We start from the raw sequence: 27978 nt of genomic DNA, 5'->3' as shown, positions 1-27978 counted from the left end.
GCTATGTTGAATCATTTAGGTAAGAACTGAATATTTGTATCTCAATAACAATAATACTATGACATAAACATCTAACATTGGCATGCGTGTTGGAAAACAACTTTGTCTTACAGTGAATCAGTACGCACTGCGAGAGTTGTGGTCAGCAGGCTAAATACAAAATAGGTACTTAACAGTAAGTCTGGAGCTTGGTTCTTAAACTCCAGATAGCATCAGTTCTATATAGTTTCCGTATTTAGACACTTTACTACATCCAAAAGACAAATTTTAGCGATAAGCTTGAACAAAATAAAATGAAAGTGTGCACAGAGTGTAAATGTGACATAGAAGCCTATAACATTGATGGTGTGAGGTCTAAGAATGAACAGGTTGGTGGGTGCGCTACGTGGAAGGAAAGGGCGAGTTGAGTGGGTGGCAGCGCAGGCGGGCACCCACGGCTCGATATAGGCAGACCTCTTTCAGAAGCTAACAAGCCGGCACGAATACAAGTTGCCACGTGTAAAGTTTGGACAAGGTTTAATGAACATATCCAACGTCCGTTAATGAGCACCAATCGCTGAAACGCGACTTTAAAGTTAGGCAACCTCCCCCCTGGGCCATGGGTCACGTCTTATTGTGACCTTTCCAACCTTGATTTGGTTTCCACTTCAGGGTCTATCACCCAATCACGCCTATCGGGCTCATTCAGCTTGACTCATTGGAAAGCCGACTTTGCTCCGCGCGGGCCTCGTGTAGTGCTAGTCGAGCTGACTCAGTAATGTAGTCAGTGGCAGTGATAGTGGTAACTTCATAAGATTTTTTTCTCTGTTGTCTATGAAGCATACGAACGAGATGCAGTCGGTGTTCCAATTTACTGAAGACCAAAGAGATACGAATACTGGTAATATTCAGTAGATACACATAGACGTACAAACACAACAAACTACAAAATGAGTCACGACAAGAATTGTACAGTCGTCGCAAATCCATAGAGCATGAAATATAAAACGTTTTGACATTAAACACAATAACATGATTGTAAAAAAAAGATTATGAACTATACTTTTTGTTGATTTTGCGCTATTCGAGTACCTTAACATCTGTTTGTGCAGGTTTTAATATGCTATTCTAAAATATACACTATCACGAGATAAAAAATGATCATCTGCTGGTGGCATATTTACTATACTGCTAAAAAGATAATAAAATTACAAATTTTACAACTTGGATTGATTTGACTATCATTGGTGCTTTAACAAACCCCAATTAAACTAAATTGTTTAAAATAAATTAAATAAACTTGCGAGTAAATTTAAAAAAATACCGCATTATTTACTCAAATCGTTCGCACAGAAATAATTTATACAGGTATATTAGAGTCGTTATAAAGAGTATTTGCTAAGAGTTTTTGTAAAACCTAAAAACATCAATAAATAAGTGAAATAAAAAAAATCGGTTTGTGGTGCCGTGACATAGAATTGAACGTAAAAGGAAGTGTGAAATAATAAGGTTTATTTTTCATTTAGGTAAGATGGAGCGAGTTAAAGTACGAGGAAACTGAAACAATAATCTATACATAAAAAAATAAACTACAGCTCTATAAGCAATTCAAGTAATTGTAGTAAATTACTACTGGTTACTTCAAGTAACCATAGAGCTGCAGTCTATATAGTTTAAGATTTATAGATTACCTACCTACTGTTTCATTTTCTCTGTAGTTCTACTCACCCCGCTTTAGCTTAATTGATTCGTTGTGCTGGGAAAAACAGATTTAACATTTATATACTATCAACAGATGTCATCATTTTATTATCATTTTCACAAAGCAGCAACTTTGGAGTTACGAGTACTGCTGGACACACAACTGGATAAACTGTCAAGGTAATAACTGATTGCTTTTCTTATTATGATGTCATTACGTAAAAGTATTTCAAGTTATCGTTGACGAGGTTTCAACAAGAAACAACATAATAAGAAAGCAAGTGGGCGGACAAAGGGCGATCTGCTCCACCAAACGCGGACATGCTCGCAGCCTCGTGTCTGGGGCTGCTCGGCCGCCGCGGCTGCCGCCGGAGCGACCGAGACAAGCGTGAGCTGACAGTGGCGAGTACCATGAGCACTTCGGAGACGGAGCTGATAGAGAGCACATACATGGTGACGCCCACCTCCACTGGCGGACCTGCAATCAAGCCCAATCGTGAGTCGCGCGCGCGCCTCGCGCCGTGAAAACCAAACCAGAGGACGGTGACGTTCCCCATCGCCGACGGGCGGGCGGAGCAGAGGGGACGCGGCGCGGGGCGAGGGGCGTGCGAGTGCCGGGGGACAGAGGGACGCCGGTGCGACCGCGCGACCGGCACGGCCAACGGCCGCGCGGCCAGCACGGCCCGGCTCTCGCTAGACGCTTCACGCCTACGCAAGTGAATCGAACCGTGGACACGGGTGCTACGATGAACGGTTAATGCTGGTGATCGTACTAAGGGACAAATCTTGCTATATATGCGCTGTGTTTTTAATATTGTTTTGAAAGTAAGATACCATTTTCACTTCAGATAGAGAGCTGATGGAGAGCACGTACATGGTAACCCCCACTTCCACGGGTGGTCCTGAAAACGACACAACATACAGACACATGACATGGCGGTTATTTCCATTTTTCAGACGAGTTACCTATACCGTGACTAGTTGTGTTAACAACAAAGTACCGAATAATGATTACCTACTGATCATAAGAAAATAAACCCAACTCCAAAAAACACAAAAATTAAATAAAAAAGCAGACTTTAACTGGTATACTTTAGATTTATTACGATAGGCATTAAATCGGCTATGACAGAAATATGTATAGCAAAATAATACTTTCTGTGTGGGTTGCGCTACCTTCTGATCAGTTTGAAGTCGGTGTGGTGCCAAGGCCAAGATATATTTACTAGATGTAGGTACCTAGTTATCTTCCTGCCACGGCTGCAGTACACTGCAAAGGATCGGACGACTTCAAACATACCACCTAGATAGTGCACAGAGCAATACGTTTTGGTTTATTTCTTGGGTGAATTTAATATTTATTTTCATACAATCTGCAGATTTCAGTTGATTTCGCTAGTTCACGGCATTTTTAGGCTTTTTAGAGTCAGATTTTATTTTATACTTTTCTCTGGCTTTTAGTAGTCGACTTGTAATTAATGTTAATCGGCCATCACATTTTACAAAAAAATACTTGTCCCTATGCAGAGACTTTGATTGTAAAGGATTTTTCCTGGTGCTTCACCATCAGCTCCACTTCACCATTATGCATTTTAACGAGCACAAATTGCTTAGCAAAATGGAATCGCAACCCGTGAAATACTTATTATTGATTATTTAGTTCAATAAGTCATTTGTGGTTTTTATCACCAATTAGTACACTTCACCAGAAGGTGCTTTCTGAGAGAAAATTATTTATCTGTTGCCTGGTATCCATGATACATCTAGTCGTCCAAATATTACTTACATCAGAATAAAAACAATTAGGTTGATTATCACTTAGAGTCGTAAGTGAAAGTAGTATTTTAAGTTTTAAGCCATTGAATTACAGAACGCCTAATAAGAATGGATAATAAAGGAATCCTTTTATCAAGTATAGTGGCAAGTTTTTCTTAGTTCAGGACTTTAAAAGAACTTTGAAGAATCATTCGATCACTGGGAGTTACGATGAGTTTGCTCCATTCGAAGTGGAAGGCGGGTATAATATTAGCTAAATGACTATTTACATTTCGAGATGAGTCATAATAAATAAAGGTATAAGGACGGTTTTAGTATTTACCTCGTAATGAGTTCACTGTGCATATGGCATTATAGGTTAGCTTAGTAAACCGAATTTTAAAGGTGCACTACAAAGACAACGAATCGGTTTTTGCTATTTATACAGGGTGTCCCAGAAGTACCACGTCACAGTGACACCAGAGGTAGGCCAGCTCAAAAGGGACCTACCGTACCGGAAGTAACTACCGTAAAATGCTGAAAAAAACTTCATTAATCTTGATTTAAGTTGTCTCAAAAACTTGAATTTCAACTTTAACCGTCTGCCATGAAAAAAAAATACTGGAAACGAAACAAATAAATAACGTCAATAAATTAGGCATGTTATGCAGATTTAGAAATGGTATAACACATGTATCTTACTGCAATAACATTAGGCATTCTTGTCACTTTGCTGATGCCACAAGCCGTCACTGTTAAGTAAAAAAATATTATATTACCTACTATTTTATTGAATCAGGCGTTACTTTGCCGAGGTCCATATTAATGAACTGAAACAATCACCTACTTTGCTCTCAGGCAGATGGTTAAAGTTGAAATTCATGTTTTTGAGACAACTTAAATCAAGATTAATGAAGTTTTTTTCAGCATTTTACGGTAGTTACTGACAAAATAACACACTGCACTCCTGAAGTAACTATTCACGATTCGATACACATAAAAAACTGTTATTAAGAGCTTTCCAAGTAGATGCTGGTACTAAAAATGTCAAGACAAAGGGGAGTATCCCCAAAAATAACTCGAAAACCGTGCAACTTGTACTGGGGTCATGTTAGGTTGGTTAGGTTCCTCTTGAGCTGGCCTACCTCTGGTGTCACTGTGACGTGGTACTTCTGGGACACCCTGTATGTGTGGCCTATATTTCAATATTTTGTTTATATATTAAATAACGCTTCTATTTCTTTAGACCACGGTTCTTTAGAACATGTCGTTATGGACCACGTTCGATTTTATGAGTGCTATGGTAGTCATCGAACGAAGGACTCTTAATGTAAAGAGTCTAGCAGGCTAAGCTAACAAGAGTGGCCCCCGCAAGGGACTTTGTTTGTAATTTGAGGTGCAGTAGCGGCAGAACCTAATAACATAGTATGCTTAATATCAGCCTTCGATCTTCTTTTGTTTCAGACTTATTCACGAAAATGTCAAAAATCAAGGTAATTTTTAAACTGTTATTTTAGCTAAACCAAGCAAACAAGAGTAACCAAATAAATTCAGAATTAAGGAGCATAAAATGGGGTTCATAATGCATATTTTTACAGGCATTCATATCCTTGAACTTGGGTGAAAAAATATAGTTTTTTTTTTCGCTACATTTTTTTGCCACTTCTCGCGGAGACACAACTATCAAAAAAAGACCTAATAAGCCACAATTGTTAACTATGCATACATTTAAAAACATTTTGAAAAATCATGGTGCGTCATGTCAAAAAAAACATTTACACACGTATGTTTACTATAGTGTATTGGCAAATGAGTAGAGCCCTTCAACGAGTAAGGTAAGTCTGTTGTTGTCACACAACAGAACGAAGGTTGATGGACACATTAGGTCGTGGTTGACGTATGCAAACTTAGCTCATTTGCACTATATCTGTAGAAGAAATCGTTATGTCAGATTGTAGGTAAGTTTTTTGGTTTTGTTGTCAGCTGCAAATGAAATGGACATGCTATGCTACTTTGCTTTAGCTATTATTCTAAATGTGCTTTTTTCTTCTATTTTTTAATTTTATGCAAATAAGGAAAAAAATGGGTACATAATAAAAATTGGCTGTAGGTTCATTGTCAATTTTTTTTTTACCATTCCATATCAACAAATAACTCAGTAGAGCAAACAGAACAATACAATTGTTCCATATTTACAGAATCATTCATACTCTTCATCGTCCCAAGTATAACTAAATTCAATTCCGGGCAATACTTTTGTCCGAAAGAGAAATCTCAACTTTAGGTAAGGATCTTAGAAAGAGCTCCTTGGACATAACATTGTACTGGTATGTGGAGCCCAAATATTTTAGTTTTTTTTTTGACATGCGCACCATGATTTTTCTAAATGTTTTTAAATGTATAGTACGTAGTTGACAATTGTGGCTTATTAAGTTTTTTTTTTATAGTTGTGTCTCCGCGAGAAGTGGCATACAGTGTTCTCAAGTCCTGCCGCTACTGCACCTCAAATTACAACCAAATCATTTGCGGGGGCCACTTTTGTTAGCTTAGGCTGCTAGATTCTTTCCAGTATTTAACATTATTAGAGGAATGTGCCTTTATTTCATAATATCAACAAGACTAAGTGATAGTCGTCGGATTTAAAGAACTTCGTTAATGGGACCAAAGCCACGCAATTTATGTAAAATAGTTAACATGGTAAATATGTATATGTTGTGGAAAATTTTGGTATAGATCACCCGTTCAAATGGTCAGCATTGTCAGCTTGGCAAATATAAGTAATTACCTACGAGTACATCAGAATCGTTACAACGTCAACGTCGGAAGGTGACGGTTATGTCGTGAGGGTACCGGCCATGCTAAGCTAACTATATTGTAACGCATAATCTGCAGATACCAGTGAGGAAGGAGCCGAGCACACCGCAGGCCGATTTAAGGCTCGTAACGAGCAGGCGTGAATTCATTTTTATTAATTATTTGATTTTGTGTATTTACTGTATAAGAAGATCTAGCTTGATAATACATGATAAATATTCTTAACCTTTAGATTAAGAATTTATTTGTATCTGCAATTTGATGCTTTTAGTTCTTAGTTGGTAGTCGTGAAATAAAATTAGTAATACTCAAGATAAAAACCGATATATACATACAGGTTAGTGGTGAATTGACATCAAATCCAATTTTGTGTGGATCTGTAGTTATTTAAGAATTGCATTGGGCGCAGATCTCAGCTCTGATAACACATGCAAAGTACGAGTAAGTATATTAGATAGACGACTATCCATTAGAATGAAAATCTTCTTTTACAACCATGATTTTGTTAAGTAGGTTTTGCTAAAATTGTTTTATTAGAGCCGTGGGTATTAGTACACACATTTAAATTTACAAAAGTTTAATTTTACTAACCTCCATAGTTAGGCCTTACTCTTTTGTCATAACTTATACTAAAAGAATCCAAGATGGCTGATATATTGACATCGCCGAACATGCCACCCCCACCGGCGCCCCTGAAAACAAAATAACAAAATTAATATTTAAAATTACAAAACACAAACAAAATCTGCAGTAAGTAAGAACTTGAAGAAAATGCTGCCAAGAAATACCGCTTCCAAATGTTGTAGGTTATTCGGTATTGTATGTATTATCTCGTCTCATTACGTTTTTGTTTATTTAATTCTCATTTTGACTCATTCTGTACATCTTACTTATTCTTCATTTATCTTGTTCGCTATATGCCATTTGTCATCTTATTTAGTCTAATTCTGTAATTTGTCTCTCTCTCTTATTAAGTCTTATTCGTTTACGTCACGCTCTTCCTTGGACTCATTCGTTGTTCTTCTCTTTCATTTTTGGTTACATTCCAAGTACGTTACGTTCGTTTTTCGTCTATTTCGCTATTTGTGACTAATTTTTGCCAATATAACTTACAGTTAAATCATCACCATTACAGCAGACTATAAATAGCAGATCCAGTTAAAAAAGGCAAATAGTGAATGTGACAAAAACAACGTCCGGGCAATTGCAAATAACGACAAAAAGGATAGAGACCAATAACGAATGTGACTGAAGATTATGCGAATGGTACCAAAAAACAAGGGAGACAAACAACGAACAAGTCTAACTATTAATACCGTGACGAAAAACGGATAAGACTCATTAAGAGACACAAGTTATAAAATTAGACCAAAATGTGACGAATAGCGAACAATACAAAAAAATATGACCAAATAAGAATTAAGCGACAAATTATGAGGTAAGATAACACGACATTCTATTCGTGTTTTTAATTTTTTGTTTTTAAATCAAACAGATTTCAAATTAGTTTCTGAACCTGTTTATATATTTTTTTAATATTAGCGTGATTGCTTGTGTTAACACAACAGTTTAGACCGCAACTCACAATGAATTACTTTTTACGGCCAACAAATGTCGACAAATATCTACTTATTGTGCATAAATCCCAAATTTTATGGTTTTATTTTCGACAATGATGAACTTCCACCATATCATCTCCTATTTCAGCCGTTTCAAGCCTTTTCTTCGCGATAAAAGATAACCTATGTTCTTTCCTAAGGTCTAGTCTATCTCTGTACCAAATTTAATCAAAATCGGTTCAGCAGTTTAGGCGTGAAAGCGTAACAGACAGACCAGAGTTACTTTTTACGGTCAAAAAATGTCGACAAATATCTACTTAATTTCTTATTAAGTGCATAAATGCAAAATTTCATAATTTTATCTTCGACAATGACGAACTTCCACCATATCATCTCCTATTTCAGCCGCTTCAAGCTTTTTCTTTGCGATAAAAGATAGCCTTTGTTCTTTCCTAGGGTCTAGTTTATCTCTGTACCAAATTTCATCAAAATCGGTTCAGCGGTTTAGGCGTGAAAGCGTAATACAGACAGACAGAGTTACTTTCGCATTTATAATATTAAAAGTATGGAAGTAGTGGAGTATGGATAGAGTTGCGAGTTGGGCTTATAAAAAATTGGTACCTAGGTTGTTTAAAAGTTATCTGTTGTGCCTAAGGTTGGAGGCAGTTACGGTTTATCATTTATGTGTAAGCTCGGCGTCTAGCCACTCAACCTGACTGAAAGATGACAGCGTTAACACATCAATTCTAAATCATCAAGTTGGTAATTTGCCTTTTGAAATTACTTTGTACTGCATGCATGATACATCCGCAAAGAAGCCATTCTTAAAAAGAAAGTTAAGAGTTGGATTTTGAAGGATCGAATCCATCTTTTTTACTCCTCTCCCTTGAAGTCATTCTGAAAAATTTAGTACGGGGTATAATGGCCATAATTGATGACTCTTTTATATATTTCACCATGTCATTTAAATTACTTTAAAGTTAATACCCATCTCGTATCTTTAAGTGTCCTGAGAATTCACTTATCGTAAGTTACACTTTTGATTTGCATTTAAAACAGAATACTAAAGCAAATTAAACACACACAATCAAAAGTTAAATTACATGTTTCGTCCGCGCGATTGATAGCCATCGGAAAGGTATTAATTTTTAAATAGATCGGCCGAGGCTGCCTTTATGCTGCCATGCAAACAATAACTTGACCGTAGCTGTTTAGTTGTGTGCGATACTATTTAGTTGAAATAAATTAAAAGGAATACGAGTAGGTATTTGAAAATACTGACTGGTTCTATTAACGCTCGTCCAATATCCTAGTACTCACCCAGAAAGTTGAAATTTTGTACCTACATTGGTATTGGTATGTGATAAAAAAAACGCAATAAAAACGTTTTTTTTTTTTAATTTGCCGTCGAGTAAGTTGTAGAAGATTTACTTAATTGGAACTTTCGTAATTTTGAAACCAAAATTAAGTACCTTATTTTGAGAGTCACATTTTAAATTACAGTGCCCTTAGTGTAAGTTTTCGTTTAAAAAATACGTCTCGATCGCGTTCGCGTTAAAATCGCAATTTGTATGGAAACACGAACATCGCAAACGTTCCGCTAGAGGCGCTGTGCTGCTCTGTCCCGTAGAAGCCTTGTAGTTTCATCTCCTCCGTCTGTTTGTCTGATCATTTATATTTTACTCAGAAACTATAAAAGCTATAAATATGTTTTTTTTTGTGTTATGAAAGACCGCCCCGCTCCATACATAGAATCAAAAAATACATTTTTAAGAGACTGTTAATAATTATTAGTTCACATGAATAGTAATATAGTAACAATAACTAAAGCACTAACTAATGAAATGGAAATGTCTATAAATATATCATTGCATAATTCCTGCGCGCTGTAGGTCGACTATTAATTGATTAATCAACACAAGAATAAATTTAAAAATTTGCAAGTAAATTTCATACTATAAAGCCAAAAAAAACTTCTAATGGTCTGTTAGTTTATTTAGGCTAGGTATTTAAATACTCTATGTCAGCTTCACTATTAAATAACTAAGTAACGAACTGACGAAAATGTACCTAATTAAATAGGTATTAATCTAGTATTTTAACGAGGCTTTAGTACACCAAATGTGACTATGTCAGCCTATAGGTATTAATAGTAAATTTTAACCTACCTGCAAAGACTGCAAAGGTCTGATGGATTAAAAATTTGGTACGTGCACAGAGCACCGATAACCATCAATGCATTAATCAAGTATCTACTGTCATCAAAAAGTGTTAGGTCTATCAATTCACTGTTATTATAAAGTATCCAATTTCATGCTTTCTTTATCGGCGAACAGCATAAAAAGTATCTAATCTCCACGTAACGTAGAGCAGTTATCAATGCGAACGCTGTGCCGTAGGTACTCGTTTTATGCCATTTATCGCTCTCACCGGAAAGACTAGCTGTAGATTGCAGCGAACATCATTGAAACTATTGTGCCTACAAATCTTTTCATTTATTGCTTTTTCATATAAACTACCTTTATTGCAATCCGTTTTTCAGGCAGCTTTATTTGAGTCGATAAAAAACTAGATAAGTAAATGTTGGTTTTGTTCGATGTAATTCAAGTGCAAATATCACAACTAAATCGGTTATATTGAAATAGGTTATCCTTAGTATATTGATCAGAACACAACAAATGGTATCTTTTACTGGATTGTTTTACGGAAGGCCATAACGTATGTATGACATTAGGTTACTCACACCCATTATTCACACTAATATTATATAATGAGAAACGTTACGGACTCCTGTCACTTGACCTAAAACGTCTGTCCTAAAAATGATCCCCTTCGAGTTTTTTGCTAGTAAGTACCGATTCTTGTTTTTTTTTCTTTGACTGGGCTACATTCTTCAAGAATTCGTTTTATAATCAAGGTGTCCTTGATGTGATAAGAAGATAATATTATTTAATTTAATTTTCACACCTCTCCTTCAGAAAAGTAACTTTTCAAAAGTGCAACTTTTCTGTTCAAGGCTTTTCTAAGTATTTTATTGCGAATGCCATTTTTTGAAGTTGATAATTGTAAAGCCAAGCCATTTTCTATGCTGTTTGTTTTTTAATTTTTTTTTTTTTTTCAAGTTTCTTAGTTTATCTTTCTTCTTTCTTTTTTCGGTGTGAAAAGTTGTATGAGCCACTCGGGAGCAAAATTATTTTCATCTTGGGCGTTAACACTTGAATCCCTTATTACGCTCGCTACGCTCAGGATTCTATTGTAGAATCCTTCGCTATATTCTGGATTCAATGTACGCCTTCGCCGTAAATACACCATTTTGCTCCCTTGTGAGACAAATAACTATTTACGGCTGTTAAGTCTAGATGGTGCTTACGTCAGCAATGTTTATTTATTATTTCTTGATTTTTTGCAAAACGTAGAAGGTTTGAATTCAAGCAAATATGGAATTCTGCTTACGTAATTCTAGAATGACCCCTAATGTTTAATGTACCGAATCAAAATTTACATTATTTTAACATATTAAAACATTATGTTTAAAATATTGGTAGCTGTTAGCCTATTTTAAATACACACACAAATCAGGAGTTAAAAAAAAGTTTACATATATCGTTACTTTCATAAACCATGATACATATTTTCGGACCTAAACAATGAAATCCTTCTTTCAGAATTTTACTGGCCATAAAATATTTCATATTGTAATTGCCGTTCAATGTATTACCGCGGGTGTACATAAGAGAGTTCATGTCACTGTCTTGATTAGAAATCATTATAACGCAAAAACCCTTTTTTTTGTTTTTGCTTTGAACTTAGTTTCTTTTCTTGTAGAAGGTTCCAGTAGAAGGCTCCATTTTAAAAACAATTTTTTCATTTTCAATTTATTAACTGAGACTCAACTTGACACTTAAGCGTTTTTAAGAGACTATTGGGCACTAAAAAGAAACTCATTAGATTTTATTACTAAATATACGGCGCGCGGCGTTGTGATTGGTCGATAACATTAATGACCTGGGGGAGTAAATAATATCAATGCCATGTTTAAGACATGTGTATAGAAATAGAGAACATTGTCTTCTTAAAATAGAATAAGAATGACAAACCTTTCGAGCCTAGTAGCGTTCGTGAAAAATGCAAACTGTAAGTAAGTGCATTTAAAAACATAAAACTAGCATGCTTTGTCAAATTATTGACGAAGTATATAGATTTCAATCTTTCGCAGTTATAATTTTAGTATCTTTTGAAGTAGTTGCCGATTTCGGCAAGTATCTGTTAAACTGATTTTAATAAAAACAAAATACTCGTTTGCCATCACGTAGAATAAAAAAAAAACTCAGATTTCCGGTGACTAAAATGTTTCTTCTTCTAAGAACAGATCTTCTTGACAGAGTAGTCATTGTCGATACATAAGGATCAGTAGGGAACTTCCATGACGACTTTCTTGGGAAAATAATGTGGTGTTTTCCTCATGCCTTCGACACCGCAGAGCCGAAGTCCAGAGTGCTTAGTTTGCTACAGAGATCGCTGCTGTCTACTCTCACGTTACATTAGGACCTTCAGTCTCCACTTACGACATTGACGGGAAGAGACGGATCCGTCCTATTCTGAAAACAGGCACGGCATGGATTTTTCAAAAATTAATCCGCGTTATTCTGTGTACCTAAATATTACGTTTCATAAAATATTCAGGTGAAGAACGGATAGCGAAGGCGATTTGAAATAATTATTGAATTATTCTAAATTAAACAAAGTTAATAATTATCAATTTGAATATTACGTTTGCTGGATACATAAATAAACCTGCCGTGAATTTCTTCAGAATGAAATATCGCCAACTTTCTGAAGACATCAACAGTGCGAGCACAACCCTAATCGACAAAACTCTGTTCAATGATGACTTGAGTCGGTAAACTTTAAAAAAATGTTGCCCTTAAAATGATTACTGATCAGGATGATTAACTGCGCGAAAATCATTACTATAAGTTCGTACTAGCAGACCTTTAAGATATTTAATAAATTAATAAACTAAAGTACTATTCAATGGAAAAAATCAATTGTGTAAACAAAGCATTTTTTCACGATTACTCCGTAGTTGCTTACATTTGAACGCCAATCCCGATCATATTCACATCTCAATGAGCTCACCACTGTTTTTAACAATCATTTTATCATTAAATAATCGTGTAAATATGTTTATTTTATAGAATTAATTGGAAGACGAAAATCCGTTATATTTGTCAAATTGACATGATAATTTTTTCCTCACCGAAGTTGGTCTATGGTCGGTCTAGTCTCTGGAAATTTAGTGCTGTACCAACAAAATTAATTATTTGACTGAACCAACCTTATCTACCGATAATTATGGCTGGCTCTGCAAATTAATTTATTCATAGATATTAATTATTTGTGTTACGTTACACTATTTAATGAAGGTTTATAAAGGTTTCTAATCCTATCCTACTATCCTACTTCCTACTATATCCTACTAATCCTACTAATATTATAAATGTGAAAGTTAGTGAGTGAGTGAGTGAATATGTTTGTTACTTCTTCACGCTGAAACGGCTGGACGGATTTGGATGAAATTTGGCGAAAAGTTAGATAACCTGGATTACAACAAAGGATACTTTTTATCCCGATATTCCCATGGGATAGGGATAAAATCTTGAAATAACAACCGCTCAGCTTAGAGTCATGAAAATTGGTATGTAGATAGTTTGACATCTGGAATAAAACATAGCCTACTTTTTATTTCGATATTCCCACGAGATAGGAATAAAATTTCGAACTAATAACCGCTGGGCTTAGAGTCATGAAATTTTACCATGATTGTTTTTAATGTAATGTCAATGAAAACAACGATTTAATTTTCGGGAATTCCCACGGCAATTTTTAAAAATCCCGGTATTTCAGCTGCTGGACCTAATGATTTACGTGTGCGAAGCCGCGGGTAAACAAAACACTAGTTGGACGATAAAAGAGTATTATAGTAGAAATTATGTAGATTTCTATTTACTAGTATCATATTTACTGTGGAGTCCATTGTTGGACCAAAAAATCATTTTGAATCACTTCCCTGTGTCTACTCTCATTTCCCTGTCTTGTGTAAATTTAAAAATGCCTCTTCTAAATTATATCGAAAATACAAACTGAGACATGGATGCACAGAAAAACCAGAAAAAGAGACCAGCGCTGGGAATCGAACCTAGGTCCTCAGCAATCCGTACTGCGTAGGTACTATAACCCCTACACCACCGTTGGACAGGAGTCAAGATACAAATTTCTCCTATGCACACATATCTCAGGTTGCCTTTTTCTACTACGCTGCTTAAGCAGCAAAAAAATCTAAATTAATTCATATTTTAACTGACCCTTTCAATTCTAAAATACTCCATCATAAACCTTGGGGAAAATATACGTCAAAAAATATAAGTGGATATACATGTTTCACCATTTTAAAAATTCAACCCTTAAAGGGGTATAAAGGGGAGTGTAAGTTTGTATGGAAAAAACGTTAGGTATATATATTTGAAGATATAATTCTAAAACTTCGTGAAAATGCTATTAAACATTTTAAGTTAAAAGGGACATGGAAACATTGTGAATGACTCTTGAACAGGACTAAGAGAATACGTGATTCGCCATTTTTAAAAATTAAACTTAGGGAAAACATTAAATAATGAAATATGAGTAAATTCAAAATAATTACCTATTTACTGCTGATTGAAGTATCTTAAAGAGCTTTCATATCACTAGAGCCAACGTCAGTCAGTCAGTCAGCCAGTCGTCAGTCAAGTGTCAATGTCAGTCACCACATTTGTTTACACAATTGATTTTTTCCATTTAATAGTACCATAGGACAAATCACTTTAATACATATCATTGCTTTAAGTTTAATTTTTCAAAATGTACCTAGAATACTAAGAACCATTTAATTGATAAACGGAATATTTATCGTTTAACTGCCACAACACATTCTAATTGATCTAAATATACTACCTACTAATAGCCTGGTTGCTACGTTAAATGTACAAAGAAGTGACTACGTGCATCACAATGGAGAAGGTAGCATTCGTTTCAAATTACAGTCAAGTTTATGAACTTGTGAGCAAAAATGTGATCCACAATTTTTGAACACGGTTCTACGCCGTTAACAATAGAGTCGTGTTCAAATATTTTTCATCAAAATTTTGCTCACAAGTTTATGAACTCGACTGTACACTAGCTTTATCGCTCAAGTGAAAGAACAAAAAGTTGGCGTTAGAAAGTTATTTCTATGTCATAGGAATTTTGGAAGATCTATGACTATGATCCTGAAGGAATATGTCTGCCCAATTTTCTAGCTCCAGTCCAACAAGCTGTGCCTTGTAAGTCAGTCAGTCCGTCTTTAACGTCGTTATTTTTTTGTAGGTCTAAAAAAATAGGAATTCATTTTCACAAACTTAAAGACGCAAGGTAAATTTTGAATAAGTAGGTCGATTGACATTACAGTTACAGGACAGTATTAAAGTCATACTAAAAGATATACGGGAAGCTAAAAGTGTAGGTTATTTATCTGAAAAGCTATAAATTTTTGGTTTACTATTAGAGATAACTTTATTAATTTTGTAAGTTCAGTCGTTTTGATACTAAACTAACCCAGTATAAGGGCATTTATTTCAGACTCAAAACAGAATATAATTTTAGTAGAATACATGAAAGAAGAAGGAGCTTATTTGTTATTTAGGTACGAAAGCAGTAGCAGGGAATATTACTGCAATGTTCTGCCGTCAGAATGCAGCACTACCACAAACCGTAAACAGTTTTTAATGCCTTAAATGTCTTTTAAATGTCCGTAGGATGCCTTATATATGTCGGCGGCCGATCGTAAAATCCGCCAGATCACGAAATTCCTAGGCATATCGTGAAACGCCGCCATTTCATGATATGCCTAAACGTTGGCCAGGCATATCACGATGTGCCTGAGAAATAATACGGCAGATCGATTAGAGCAACGCATTCGACGATATTCCTCGCTCTATACCGGGCACATCGTAAAATAGTTTCTTTTTTGACCACTGGTGGCGCTGTGTATGCAATGGCGGCCGTGACCAGCTGACCGGTCGTGTTTGTTTAGCGCGTGAAAAATGTCGGCGTCGCAACAAAATGATCCTTAAACCGAAACTAGTGATTGAATTCAAAATAGAAGTGCAAAAGAAGCTTTTGAACATCAGCTCCGTTCTTTTTATGTGAATCAATCGGATTCTGTGCACAATATGAAAAAACCATGGACGTCTGCCCGTATTTTAGAGGTTAGCATTTTGTTGATAAATAAAGTATTCACTAGTTGTTATTTATTTATATAGAAAAATTTAGGTACGACGAGCGAAGCGAGGAGTGGTTAGTATTAATTGTGATCACGACGCACGAGCCGAGCGAGCGAAGCGAGCGTGCCGCGGCAGCGTCCGGCGAAGTGCCAGAACCGATATGGCGGCGTTTCATGATATGCCTAGGAATATCATGATCTGCCTAAACGTCACTAGGCAAATCGCTAAACGGTGAGTTTTGAACGATATGGCGGATGTCCCTTAGCCAATTCATGAAATGGCGGCATTTCACGATATGCCTAGGAATTTCGTGATCTGGCGGATTTTACGATCGGCCGCCGACATATATAATATCATAACAATTAAATTTTTGGAAATATAGCTTGAACGTTACTATCGACGTAGATATCATGTTATTTGTTACAAATAAATATGTCATCATCCGTCATGGCTACAAACTAAAGAGAACTGACGTTGCCATGGCGGTTTGTTTACGGGTTGTACTAGACTCTGGCCAATAAAAGCTGTCCACGCATTTTTTACGAAACTTAAAACTGGTATCATTTTTGAGACTCAAAACTGAGGTTGCATACTACTTAGATTATTTAATACTGGCTATTTTTCTTTAACTCCAATTTTCTTCTAAAACGATGAAGCGCAACTAACAAGTGAAAATTACGAGATTAGAGTTAGAAATAGAAATGAAGTAGAATTACTGACTGAGCAAAACATACGAATATTTGGTATTCGTTTTTGAAGATTCGTACTCGAATTTCAGGTTTCGAGTTATTTGGTAATTAAAGGCTTGTTTAAATAAAAATGTAATATATAATATAGACTGCCAGGTTTCATTAGTTCCTGCTAGACCTAACGTTCCACATTCCAAATTCTCGGCCCAATGTCACACGACTTAAGCCCAGATTGAAATTAGAAGGCTACTAACTAATTAACTAGGCAGGGCAATATGGCGACTAGAGTCCCCGTGGACGTTCTATAATTCAAATATAACGTTAAATTCTGCCTACAGCGAAACTACGAGTACGAGTACATCCTAGGTTTTTTCTATTCAAAAAGGCAACTGAGATTTAATATGCGCTTTTATGAACATTCCAATTCGTGTGTAATAAGAAGAGGAAATAATTTAAATCCACAATTAATTGAGACTTTTTGTACTTTGTCATATAATTTTTTTATTCGACTGGATGGCAAATGATCTAGTGGGTCTCTTGAAGGTAAGAGATCACCACCGCCCATAAACATCTGCAACACCAGGGGTATTGTTGATGCGTTGCCAACCTAGAGGCATAAGATGGGATATCACAATATTATTTTTTTATCAATTTATCACCAGATCAGGGTTTTATTGGCATAAACGACACAAAATTTTGCACTTTTATAAATTTTGCGTTGTCGCTTTTTAATTTCTACTCAATGATAATAAAATCTAAAAATTTTGGCGAGCAGCAAGTAGCTAACTTACTGTACATGTATTGCATATACATCTGGCAAGTTATAAAACAAAAAGTGAAACACGGCATACATAATTTACACTGTTTTATGGTTCCATATTTTTATTAAGTTTATAGCATTTAGTGGCGTTTCTAAGTACATAATATTCAAACACGAGCGTCGAGCTTTCTTGATCACTAACTCTACTACATCAAATTTTGCACTAGTTTTCATCATGAAACTTAAATGAAGAGCACGGTGTATTATTTGAGAATTGGCATGGGCATGCGCAGTAGAATCTGTGGCTGCCAACACCTTTTTGTACACACAAGCAAAGTCAAATGTAAAGGCTAGTCCAGAATACTTTTAAAACCAAATTTTATCTACCTGTTACAGTGTACTTGACCAAATAAAGCCCTTTTAAATTACTAAATGGCGTTGAGTGAAGTCTTGTATAATAGCAAGGTTATCATGAGTGCATTGAAGTGAATTGCCACTCATTGACCTCAAGCGCAACCGTCTCAGCAGCCCTCAGTCTCGAGAGTACTTTATTCGAAGTACGAAATTTGTTAAAGGCAGTAATGATCGCTTAAATCTCAAATGGCGGCAAAGTTGAACCCCTTTTAAGGTTAATCTTATGAACCTCATGGGATATGGGATAAGTCGAAGCTTAGGAAATAAAGTAGGTTATATTTGTAATACTATAAAATTATAATGAAGTAGAACATTAGCAATACGATGAGTACCCTGAGATAAGTACCTACCCTGGATTGTATTTATTACCCTTAACACATTTTGTGACAAAGTAGCTGTTGCCCGCAACGTCTACTTCCCGCAGAAATTTTGTTTTCTTCCGGAATAAAGAAGTAGCCAATTTTATCCGGGATTTATACTGTGAAAGAATTTTCGAAATACGTATAAGTTAAGTAATTTTCACAGATTATCCCCCTGCATGCAAACAAACAAAGTTTACCTCATTATTTTTACAAGTCGTTGCCTGCGATTCATGTGTGCGAAGAATGCTATCTCGCGAGAACTTTGCAATTTTCCGGTAAGATATACATACCTAGGTACATAGTTACTTTTTCATTTATTCCCAATGTTAATATGGACTGTGGATGACTATCCGACGTGGCATCGTTCCGATTAGCTTTGTACGTTTCAAGACTCCGTTTCCTGAAGCGAGGCTATATCGTACCGCATTGGACCGCATCGCAATTCCGGTGGACAAAACGAATGCCAGCGACACAATTCGGACATTTGGCGCTAACCGTATGAAATGGTGGCGAGCTAACAACCTTCGCTGTAACGGCTTCGCGCACGCGATTGTGCATAAATGAAGCCAAAAGGTTGCGCTTATCCCGCTCTGTTTATTTGGCCCGGCCCAAATCGTTCCATGCGCTGAGGACATAATATATCCGGTCAAATTTAAAAAATATCTCATTTAGATTTGATCTACGCGACTGCAATCGCGATCCTTCAAATTTCGAGAAAAATCCACAACTGACAATTACCTACGGAATATAATATTATTAGCGTATGCTCGCAGCTTTGAACTATTTTATCCAGCAGGACTTGCAAAATATTGGTTTCTTAGTGCATCTCTATGATTTTCAAGGAAAATGCTAAATGTCAAGTCAAGTCTCTAGCTGTGGTGGTTCAGGCTGTGTGTTGTATGTATATCAATCATCAGTCACGTCAGTGTACTCTTTTATAGTTGTAGAGAACATAAACCATTTAATCTGCATGTACAGTCAAGGAATTTAATTCATGGGCACCATGGAACCTTTTCAAAGGAAATGTCATTATCTTAATTCCTCTCCTTTCCAGCACTATTTCACAAAACTGCTTTTTTGTTTTTGTTACGTTTTCTTTAATTTAATAAGGGCCCGTTTAAGGGTGTATACTTGGCAAGTAAGTGCATAATAATAATAATTGTAAAATTAATTATATCTACGTACCAAATAAATGTATTTTCTTTCTTCTTCTTTCTTTCTATTACGACTTTCCTTGTTAATTAATGCGATGTCACTATGACGTTTACTGGGAAATGGTTCCATGGTGGTCAATGAATTAAACTCCTTGACCGTTCATGCATACACTCACGGACATACATAAATACAATTATGGCCAAAAAACATCACACTCTTTTCGGTAAAATATAAAGTTAATTTTAGAGGATACTTTTACATATTCAAGATTTATTGATTTAGGCGTCACTTTGCGGAGGTCTATACGAGTATCATTGAACTAATACTAATTTATTTTGCTGTACCTACCTAAGTTTAGTGTAAGAAGATCATGTTCAAGATTAACAATAATTGAGTTTGAACTAATACTATGAGTTCAGACAGATACACAAACAGACAAAAGCGTTAAAGCTAGCGGAGATCAAAAGCATGTTCGTATCCAACACCCCGTTGTGCCCTTTCATTTGCTCTGCAATACCATTCTACACTCAAAGCCTACATTTCAATCCATTTCAACCCGAAACACAAGATATGTGGATTCACCGAGGCAACGTTGCATTTCAAGCGACTGCCCAATAGAGAATGTTGTTTGATGCCGGACATCGATTACTTACCATAGCTGTGCAGCATTGTTATAAATCGAGATGTCTATTGGACGACTGATTCCGTCCGGATTGAACATATATTTTGTCGAAAAATATTGAAAGAAATCAATTGGTTTGCAGATTGTTAAGCGTATTAGATTACGTCGCATAGTTTTGAAGGAATGTACGAGAAGTAGGTAAATGCAGGGTTTGTTATACCGGGAGACGCCTGGACGGCCGGGGGACTCCGTTTGCGCGGACCCCGGCCGCTCGCCCCGACACAGAATATTGCGCTACCAAATTTGAACGTTAAGAACACGCCTTGAATGCGCAATTTGACTTGACCGCATTCAAAATGAACAATATCACCGAGACAAATATTAGATGCATTTTCATCATAAAACGTAAGCAGCGTAAAAACTGTCTAAATTACTTTAGTATTTACTTTTCATAACTAATATTATTTACTTCCTACAGAATCTTTTTTTCTAGCGTGATTTTATGGAAAAATTTGTAAATTATTGATTGACACGCTCATTCTACAAGTAATTTATTACTTTTCACTTCATAATTTTTATTCCACTACTTTTTAATTAAAATGACAGCTAATAAGCTTACCACATCATTAAAGTGTATTCGCTGAAATTGTGTAAATACTACACTTTCATTTTAATGTGTGTACCTACACAATAGCACCCCATACGCCACATTAATAAGCATTATCCGTTTCCAAAGTAAATGACGGACGGAATTCATATTTTGTAAAGGACTTGATGCCTTTTTCAGCTATCTAAAAATAGAAGCGGTCCCGGAGTCAGGGCGTAGCTAACCCATCGCGCAGCGCGGCGCCGGGAAATGAGACGCCTGCCGATTTTTGCCCTTATCATTTGGCAACAAGACTCCATTTTCAACACAGCAAGTCGAAACGATTTTGCTCGCTCTTTTAACATTTAATATACCGCACGATAGATATAAGATGTGAAGTATAAGATAGTAGTTGCATATTAAACGTTTTTTAACCCAAGTTTTGGCGCAGAGGCCAGCGCGGCGGCCTGCCATTTACTGCTGCACTCAAAGATATGTGCGCCGCGCCGCCGCCGATAATCATTGACCAGCGTGTATAGGTGCCGTATAATCGGCGTGACGAATATTTTATTTAGTTTAATTTTAACAACTTCTTGGTCAAAATTAAGATAAATCAAATATCCCAGTGTTAGTAATCTTTACCAAATTAAAAAAAAATAGGGATTTTCAAAGAGACAATCTGATTTATTGATATATTAGTATTTATTATAGTAGTAATATATGTAACCAAATTTCAAGTTCATAGGTCAATGGGAAGTTAAATTCTTCGGTGCAATATTTTGGTAAAAAAGCTGATTTTGGTGGCTTCTCATTCCGTTGTTTTTGAATATTTTTTAAAACAAAAATTACAATTCTTCTACTTAAGTATGCTTGAAACAATGATACCCTATCAATAAGATAGGCTAACATTTTTTATTCGCGCCCACTGTTACATAGAGACCTGCTAAAAACACAATTAAAAGTACTATTTAACTATTAGCATGGATTTGTGCCGACAAGATGCTTATACTGTGAAAAATTGAAGAATTGTGGCTCCAACCGTTTGGCTGTGACAGACGGACGAATGGACGAACATATGAGTGACAACAATAGGGCTCCAATCCACCCTTGTAAATCCACCCTTGGGTACGGAACCCTAAAAAAATATATAAGCTTTTGCTGTTGAAACTTTGGATTCGTGGAGTTCGGACGCACACAAACTTATTGGTCAAATACGTCCTGGCGGCAGTGTATCACTAGCGGACGCAAGTACTAATTCAAGGCGACCTAACGGCGCTAAAGGAGGTTGTAGCTTAGAGCGACGATTTAGCGACTATGTAAAAAGGCTGGCGCAATCAAATGCACGATTTAGAATCATCCAAGCTCTTATGCAAGTCATAATACAGTGACTGGAGCGCCCTCAAGACATATTGACTTTCAGGCAAACGGATCATATCAAGACGCGGTTATTTAACTTAAATATGTTTGAATTATACATTGCTGGAGGAGAAACATCAGCAGAGTGCAGACTAATAGTTACTTGAAGGAGATGGCATAGCACAAAATTAAATTTACTTGTATACGTTTACATATTCAATGAGAGAAATGAGTCGAACGACAGATTCTTTGTAGTGGATGAAGCTGCAATGCGTTCACTGTCTCTGACGTATCGGAAGATGACTGTGATGACGGGCGTCGTCTGCCGGCGAGAGAAAGCTTGTTTTTGAAAATATTCACGGGTTACCCGCTAAGTTTCAGCTGATTTTCCAACAACAGTTAAAGACGGAACACATACGACCGAAGAATCAGGGGTCGTTGAATGTGTGCGGAAAGGGGCCCACACCATACTCGCTGAGGCTACTAAGTCTAACCATTTAAATAGCGTAGTGAACAAAACAAACCTTACTGACGTAAGATTAGTTAACTTTAACGATAAACCATGGTCGCTAAACATCTCATCTCTTATAAGAGAACTTATAAGTTCACCAGTTTCTACTCTCTTAATACTTAGATCTCCTTACCATCAATAAGTACACAAAGTACGAGTAGGTACACATTTGAAGAACAACCAGTTTCTAAAAGGTCACGTAAAGATGGGCACATGGCACAATTAGGCTCCGTTTCCATCAGAGATGTGCGAGGATGTGTTGCGAGGAATGTGTTCAGTTTTTCATGAACCAAAAGAAACGCTTCATTTACCTCGCTTCGCTCCGCTCAGCTGTTTTCACTAGAGATGTGCTGTGCGAGGATAGATAAATGCAGCGTTTTTATTGGTTCATGAAAAATACATTCCTCACAACACGTCCTCGTACATCTTTGGTGGAAACAGCCTTAGAGGGCTTAAGCTGACTTTCCTACGCAGACTTCATACCTTGCCATGATGCTGTTCCTTTACTAGGAAGAAGATGATGGTAAAGGTCAAGTGTAATTTCTTTCGAATATATTTCATAGACTCCATCAACTATATATATAAACTCTTTGGTTGAGAGGCCAAATCACTAGGCTACCGCGGCCTTTCACAGTTAGTCTACTTGATAAAATCTAAACCCTTCGATAAAAAATAGTATAATACAAGGGGTGAAATAAGTACCTTTGTTTATTGTAATCCGCCAAAAACGTATCCATTATTAATCAACAATTTCAAGAGACAAATTTCAAAGCAAACTATTTCGAATTTTCGATGAAAGCCGAATAGATAACTTTCAAGTTTAAATACAGTTTCAAATTAGAACGTCTGACTGAATAGAATATTCCAGTATTCTGAATATCTGCACTTTCTCTTTATAGTATGCTGACGTCGGCAAGCTTTGAATGTCGATACCTGAACTCGTTATCACACTAAAGCTGTATCAACAAAGGCCCCGAGCTCGGATTATCTGACTCGCTGGAATTCAGAGGAATATCTGAAGACATGATTTTCAACCAAAACAAGCTGCAGGCAATCGAAAGCCGATCGTAGTACACTAGCAGCTTTTCTATTTCCTGGATAACTTAAATACGTTCTTATTAAATTAGTGTAAATGGCCTTAGATGGTTGTTAGCTCAATACTACTAAATTATATGTATATATACTATTGTCATGGTGCATGACTTTTTAGTTATAGACAGACTTCAGTTCCTTTGATTTTTTAGTTTCACTTCCCAGTACCTATATCTTATAAAGTAAGTTGGCCATATTTAGAGACCGATGTGAAAGAAATTCCTTCAACCAACATGGAAATTTAGAGCCTATGGCCACAGTTAGCTTCTGTTATTTAATGTGACCAAAATAAGTAAATAGATGTCTCTATTCATCTACATCATAGGATATTCTGTAACATTAAAAAACCGGCCAAGAGCGTGTTGGACACGTCCGAAATAGGATTCCGTAGCCATTAGGAAAAAATTAAGTAATATTTTTTAAGGTTTTCGTATTTTGTACTGAATATTCCAAGTTTAGGTATATTTTATACCTTAGGCTGCTATTTACTCTTAAACTACTAATAATTCTCAAGAAAACTTAACCATTCTAGTTTTCCTTGTAAGTTTGATATACTTACTACCATCCTGATTTTTTTTAATTTTCCCAACCACTGGTTTAGATTTTAGAGGGGGGGACGCTCGATTTTAATGAAAACTTGCACTTTAAAGTTGTATATTTTGCAAACAAATCACGATAAAAATCGTTTTAACAACCAAAAGGTTTTAAAAGACCTATCCATCGATACCCCACACTACAAGGTTGGATGAGAAAAAAAAAATCAGGGGGCTTTACGTCTATGGGAGGTAATCTAAACTTTTTTTTTAAATTTTATATTGTACCATTTTGTCGGCATAGTTTACATATATATTCGTGCAAAATTACAGCTTTCTAGCATTGATAGTCCCTGAGTAAAGCCGCGGACGGACAGACAGATCGACAGACAGACATGGCGATACTATAAGGGTTCCGTTTTTGCCATTTTGGCAAAACAGGATCATAACAAAGAGTGGTGAAAAAGGCGTTTGATCTAATTAAATTTGGGTCACTAACAATACTAATAGTATAATATATTTAGAAAAACTAAATAAACGGGACACCCCATGCATTATTTCCAAATGTTTTTTATGTAATAAAAAGAACAATAAATTGGTTATTGTGTTGTCTTGTTTGACCTCTTCTTATACTTTTTTGGTCGCAATGAGAAAAAGAAAATTTTTGGTTATTATTAACACATGAATGAAAACTCGTGCTCTTGAGCAGAGCCAGAGCTGGTTTAAAGTTTTTTAATCTAACACAATCATTAGGTTTGCTTACGAATATTTGGTGTTCGTTTGCGAATTTTACTTTTTGAGAACTGTCAAACGAGCGTTTGCGCGTATTTTACAGTCCATACAGTAGACCGATCAGATTCCCTGAGAGGACTGCGACACACGCGACGATATAAAGCCGCTCACCAATTACCGAACCTAATTTGAGTTTCTCAAGATTGTAAAATTGCGGTGTAATTGTATCACAATGCATTAATTAAATTCCAAAACGAGAAAGGTAAGTGTTAATCAAGGGAAGGTTAAGAGTACTTTCGTTTAAGTGGCAAAATTACTAGCGCAATCACATTAAATTTGACACAATCGCATAGTATAATGCCTTGAGCTATAATATACCTTAACACGACGAATTTTACTTAAAATATCGATGTAAAGCCTTGGATTTTCTTGAAAATCGGCTGATAGACCGTTAAGTAGGAGTTCGCGTGATTGTTTCGACACGTCCAGGGGAGTCGCGTGCGCCCCGTGCCTTTGTATACCGTGTATGCAAATATACAAGCTTTTGTGCGATTACACTACACCCTTGGCAGAGTTAAAAAGACTGTAAGCTACTAACAAAAAAAAATAGGTTCAGCTCTATGGACTAGGCAAGTACATTGAGAAAAGTTTAGGAAGGTCGATAAATCTAGTGTTTACAACTGAATGTCAGAAACTGACAGTGTCGAAAGCATAATGACGATTTGCAACGACCTTTGGCAACTTTATAAAGAAGCTGTTTTATAATTTTACAAACTAAAAGCCGACTGCGGATAAAATTACGGAAAGTAGATTTCTTCAATTTACCAATTTATCAAAACACTTAATAAATAAATTGCATATCAAGTACAAAGCACAGTGTTTAAATCATGATCCTTTCTGGCTTTGCAGTAGGGTAGTCTGATTAAATGAAGTAGTATAAGACGTAGAGATAGTGTCAACGAGGAAATGTAAAGTTTTAAGCGTTTAACTATGACGTATTTGTATTAGGTACAGATATAGTGCATAATGTATTTCGGAATACGACGGCACCCGAAGTGTCAGTCAATTATTATACTTATTAAATGAGTGACATTTTCATATCCATTAATATGGAACTTTATTATTTAGTTTTCAATGTCAAAGCGGCCGTAAGATGGGTCCACCTACTGAAGTTATTGAGAGATTCCACTAGCTATTTAATTTACTCGCAATCGAAGTGTAAAACTCGAGCATTAAACCCATTTTCCCCTCGACGTGCCTATCCACCCTCGCCGTACCGGCTCTGGTGGCTATATGAACGTCTTGGGTCAAATGGCTCGTTTTATGCTATTATTGTACAATCCACTATTTCACGTCACTGCTTGATTTACTGTCACTTGGTATACGTCAAAGCAGAAAAATGACAATTTTAAATACATCAACAAGGAAAACTGTCCATCCTGAATATCGGTGAAAATAGGACCTTGTCCTATGGTAAAATTGACAAATTTGATGTATGCGAAAAAAAAACGACCACTTGTATTTACGTACTTACACTCAAACATATGACGAATTGTAAACATGTTCCACCCCAAGTCATTTGTTTTAGGCCTACATACCTATTTAGTTGATACTTGATTTAGACAACATTTACTTATTGCTTATTTAATTTTGTTCCTAATTTAAAATGGACAATATTCCATCTGGGTTTAATTAATTTAAAACAAAAATAAATTTGGTTCGTAATATTTTTCAGCACCGTTACATTTTGATAAAATTCATTATATTAATTTTGGTGATCAAAATGGTTTGTTCAAATAAATTCGATTTTGATTTGCAGAATGAAAGTAAAGAATGTGGCAAATCCTAGATAGCGTTTACATTGGCACTAAACGCTACGCCCCCAAAAACGCGAATCTATTGAAGGCCTCCAACGCCGAGTCTTCTTTGTGAATCGATAAAAACGGGACTGCACTAAACTTAGTCATACGCGTATTCAAGTTTCGCAGCGCTCTCGGTGTCGGTACAACGATTTTGGCGTATTGAGAATGACTTCGTGTCGGCCTGGAAGCCACAGACTGGTTTTATAAAGTGATAATGGTAAAAAGGGGAAACCATTGATTCTAAGTATTCAGCAAGTTCGCATTATTGTGTTAAATAAGTCATCTGTAATTGAACTTATAATAAATAATTGACAAAGATGCCAAGGTATCCTGAAAATTCATCGATAAAAGAAAGTTATTGAATATTAATTTCGCATTTGTATTTGCTTCGGTGCTGAAAAAAAAAGATTAAATTCTCCTGTAAAGAATAAATCTTTCTTACGTTACATAAAAACAATACATAAAATTATTATTTCGTTTCCACGATTTCTCTTCACTTTGCTAAAAATAATGTTTTAGAACCCAAAAAAACAATAGTGGATCGTAAATCTAATGCATTCCGTTTTATTGCCGCGCTGAGATTTACGATGTCGAAGTAAAGTTTACGTCACTGGGACATTTGGATGGTTTCGGTTTACTCACGCGACATGGTTGGCTTGCGGGAGAAAGGCGGCTGCGAGCGCCAAAAGCAGGGGCGCGCTGCGGGGGCGGGCGCCGCTCATGTCGCGAGCGGAGGTCGCATGGAGCGTCTTGCCCCGGCCGCGCTCGCCGGCCGCCGATCTCGCGGCGGACTAGGTGTCTCGTCTGCCGTCGCGGCACGAGTAACGCGAGCCCGAGCCCCCCGCCGCGCCGCTATCGATCCGGCAGGCGTGACCCGGGACGGCACCGCCTGTCGCTCCGGCTATCGACCGTCGCGCCGCCGCAGCCGATGCGACGCGTACTCACCTCCTAATTACTACTACCGGACTCCTTCACATTAAAACTTCAAACCTGCGCGCGACACCCTACTAAATAAACCTCCTTGGGTTATCTCCCATTTTTACTTGCATTCCGAGGTGTCCTAGTCAAGAATAAAAAAAAACCTTAATTGAGTTCTGTTGTATTTAGGACTAGGATCCAGAATCTGCATCTTTGCCCATGTTGAAAAAAATTAAAACCACTGCTCTTTTTTAAAATATTATTCCACAACTTGTAAT

At 36.4% G+C, this 27978-nt stretch overlaps 1 protein-coding gene across 9 annotated transcripts in view; it reads right to left on the bottom strand.

The window, feature by feature from the left end:
* The window catches only part of LOC141436089 (gamma-aminobutyric acid receptor subunit beta-like), a 37965-nt gene extending 10354 nt beyond the window's left edge, over positions 1-27611 (bottom strand). For 2 of the 9 annotated variants that reach the window (XM_074098956.1, XM_074098986.1), the window contains exons 1-3: positions 27425-27610; positions 6841-6941; positions 2515-2582 (exon numbers count right to left, since the gene is read on the bottom strand). In XM_074098956.1, coding sequence (XP_073955057.1) covers positions 2515-2582; positions 6841-6941; positions 27425-27504 — 249 coding nt within the window. In that variant the 5' untranslated portion in view covers positions 27505-27610. Of the gene's footprint in view, positions 1-2090; positions 2159-2514; positions 2583-6840; positions 6942-27424 lie in introns of those variants that run through there. The other 7 variants (XM_074098994.1, XM_074098949.1, XM_074098943.1 and 4 more) reach the window with 5 other exon arrangements.
* Positions 27612-27978: the final 367 nt, after the last annotated feature.

Source organism: Choristoneura fumiferana, chromosome Z (genome assembly GCF_025370935.1).
Source record: "Choristoneura fumiferana chromosome Z, NRCan_CFum_1, whole genome shotgun sequence".
Taxonomy (NCBI): Eukaryota; Metazoa; Arthropoda; class Insecta; order Lepidoptera; family Tortricidae; genus Choristoneura; species Choristoneura fumiferana.
This window is presented reverse-complemented; position numbering and strand designations above follow the sequence as displayed.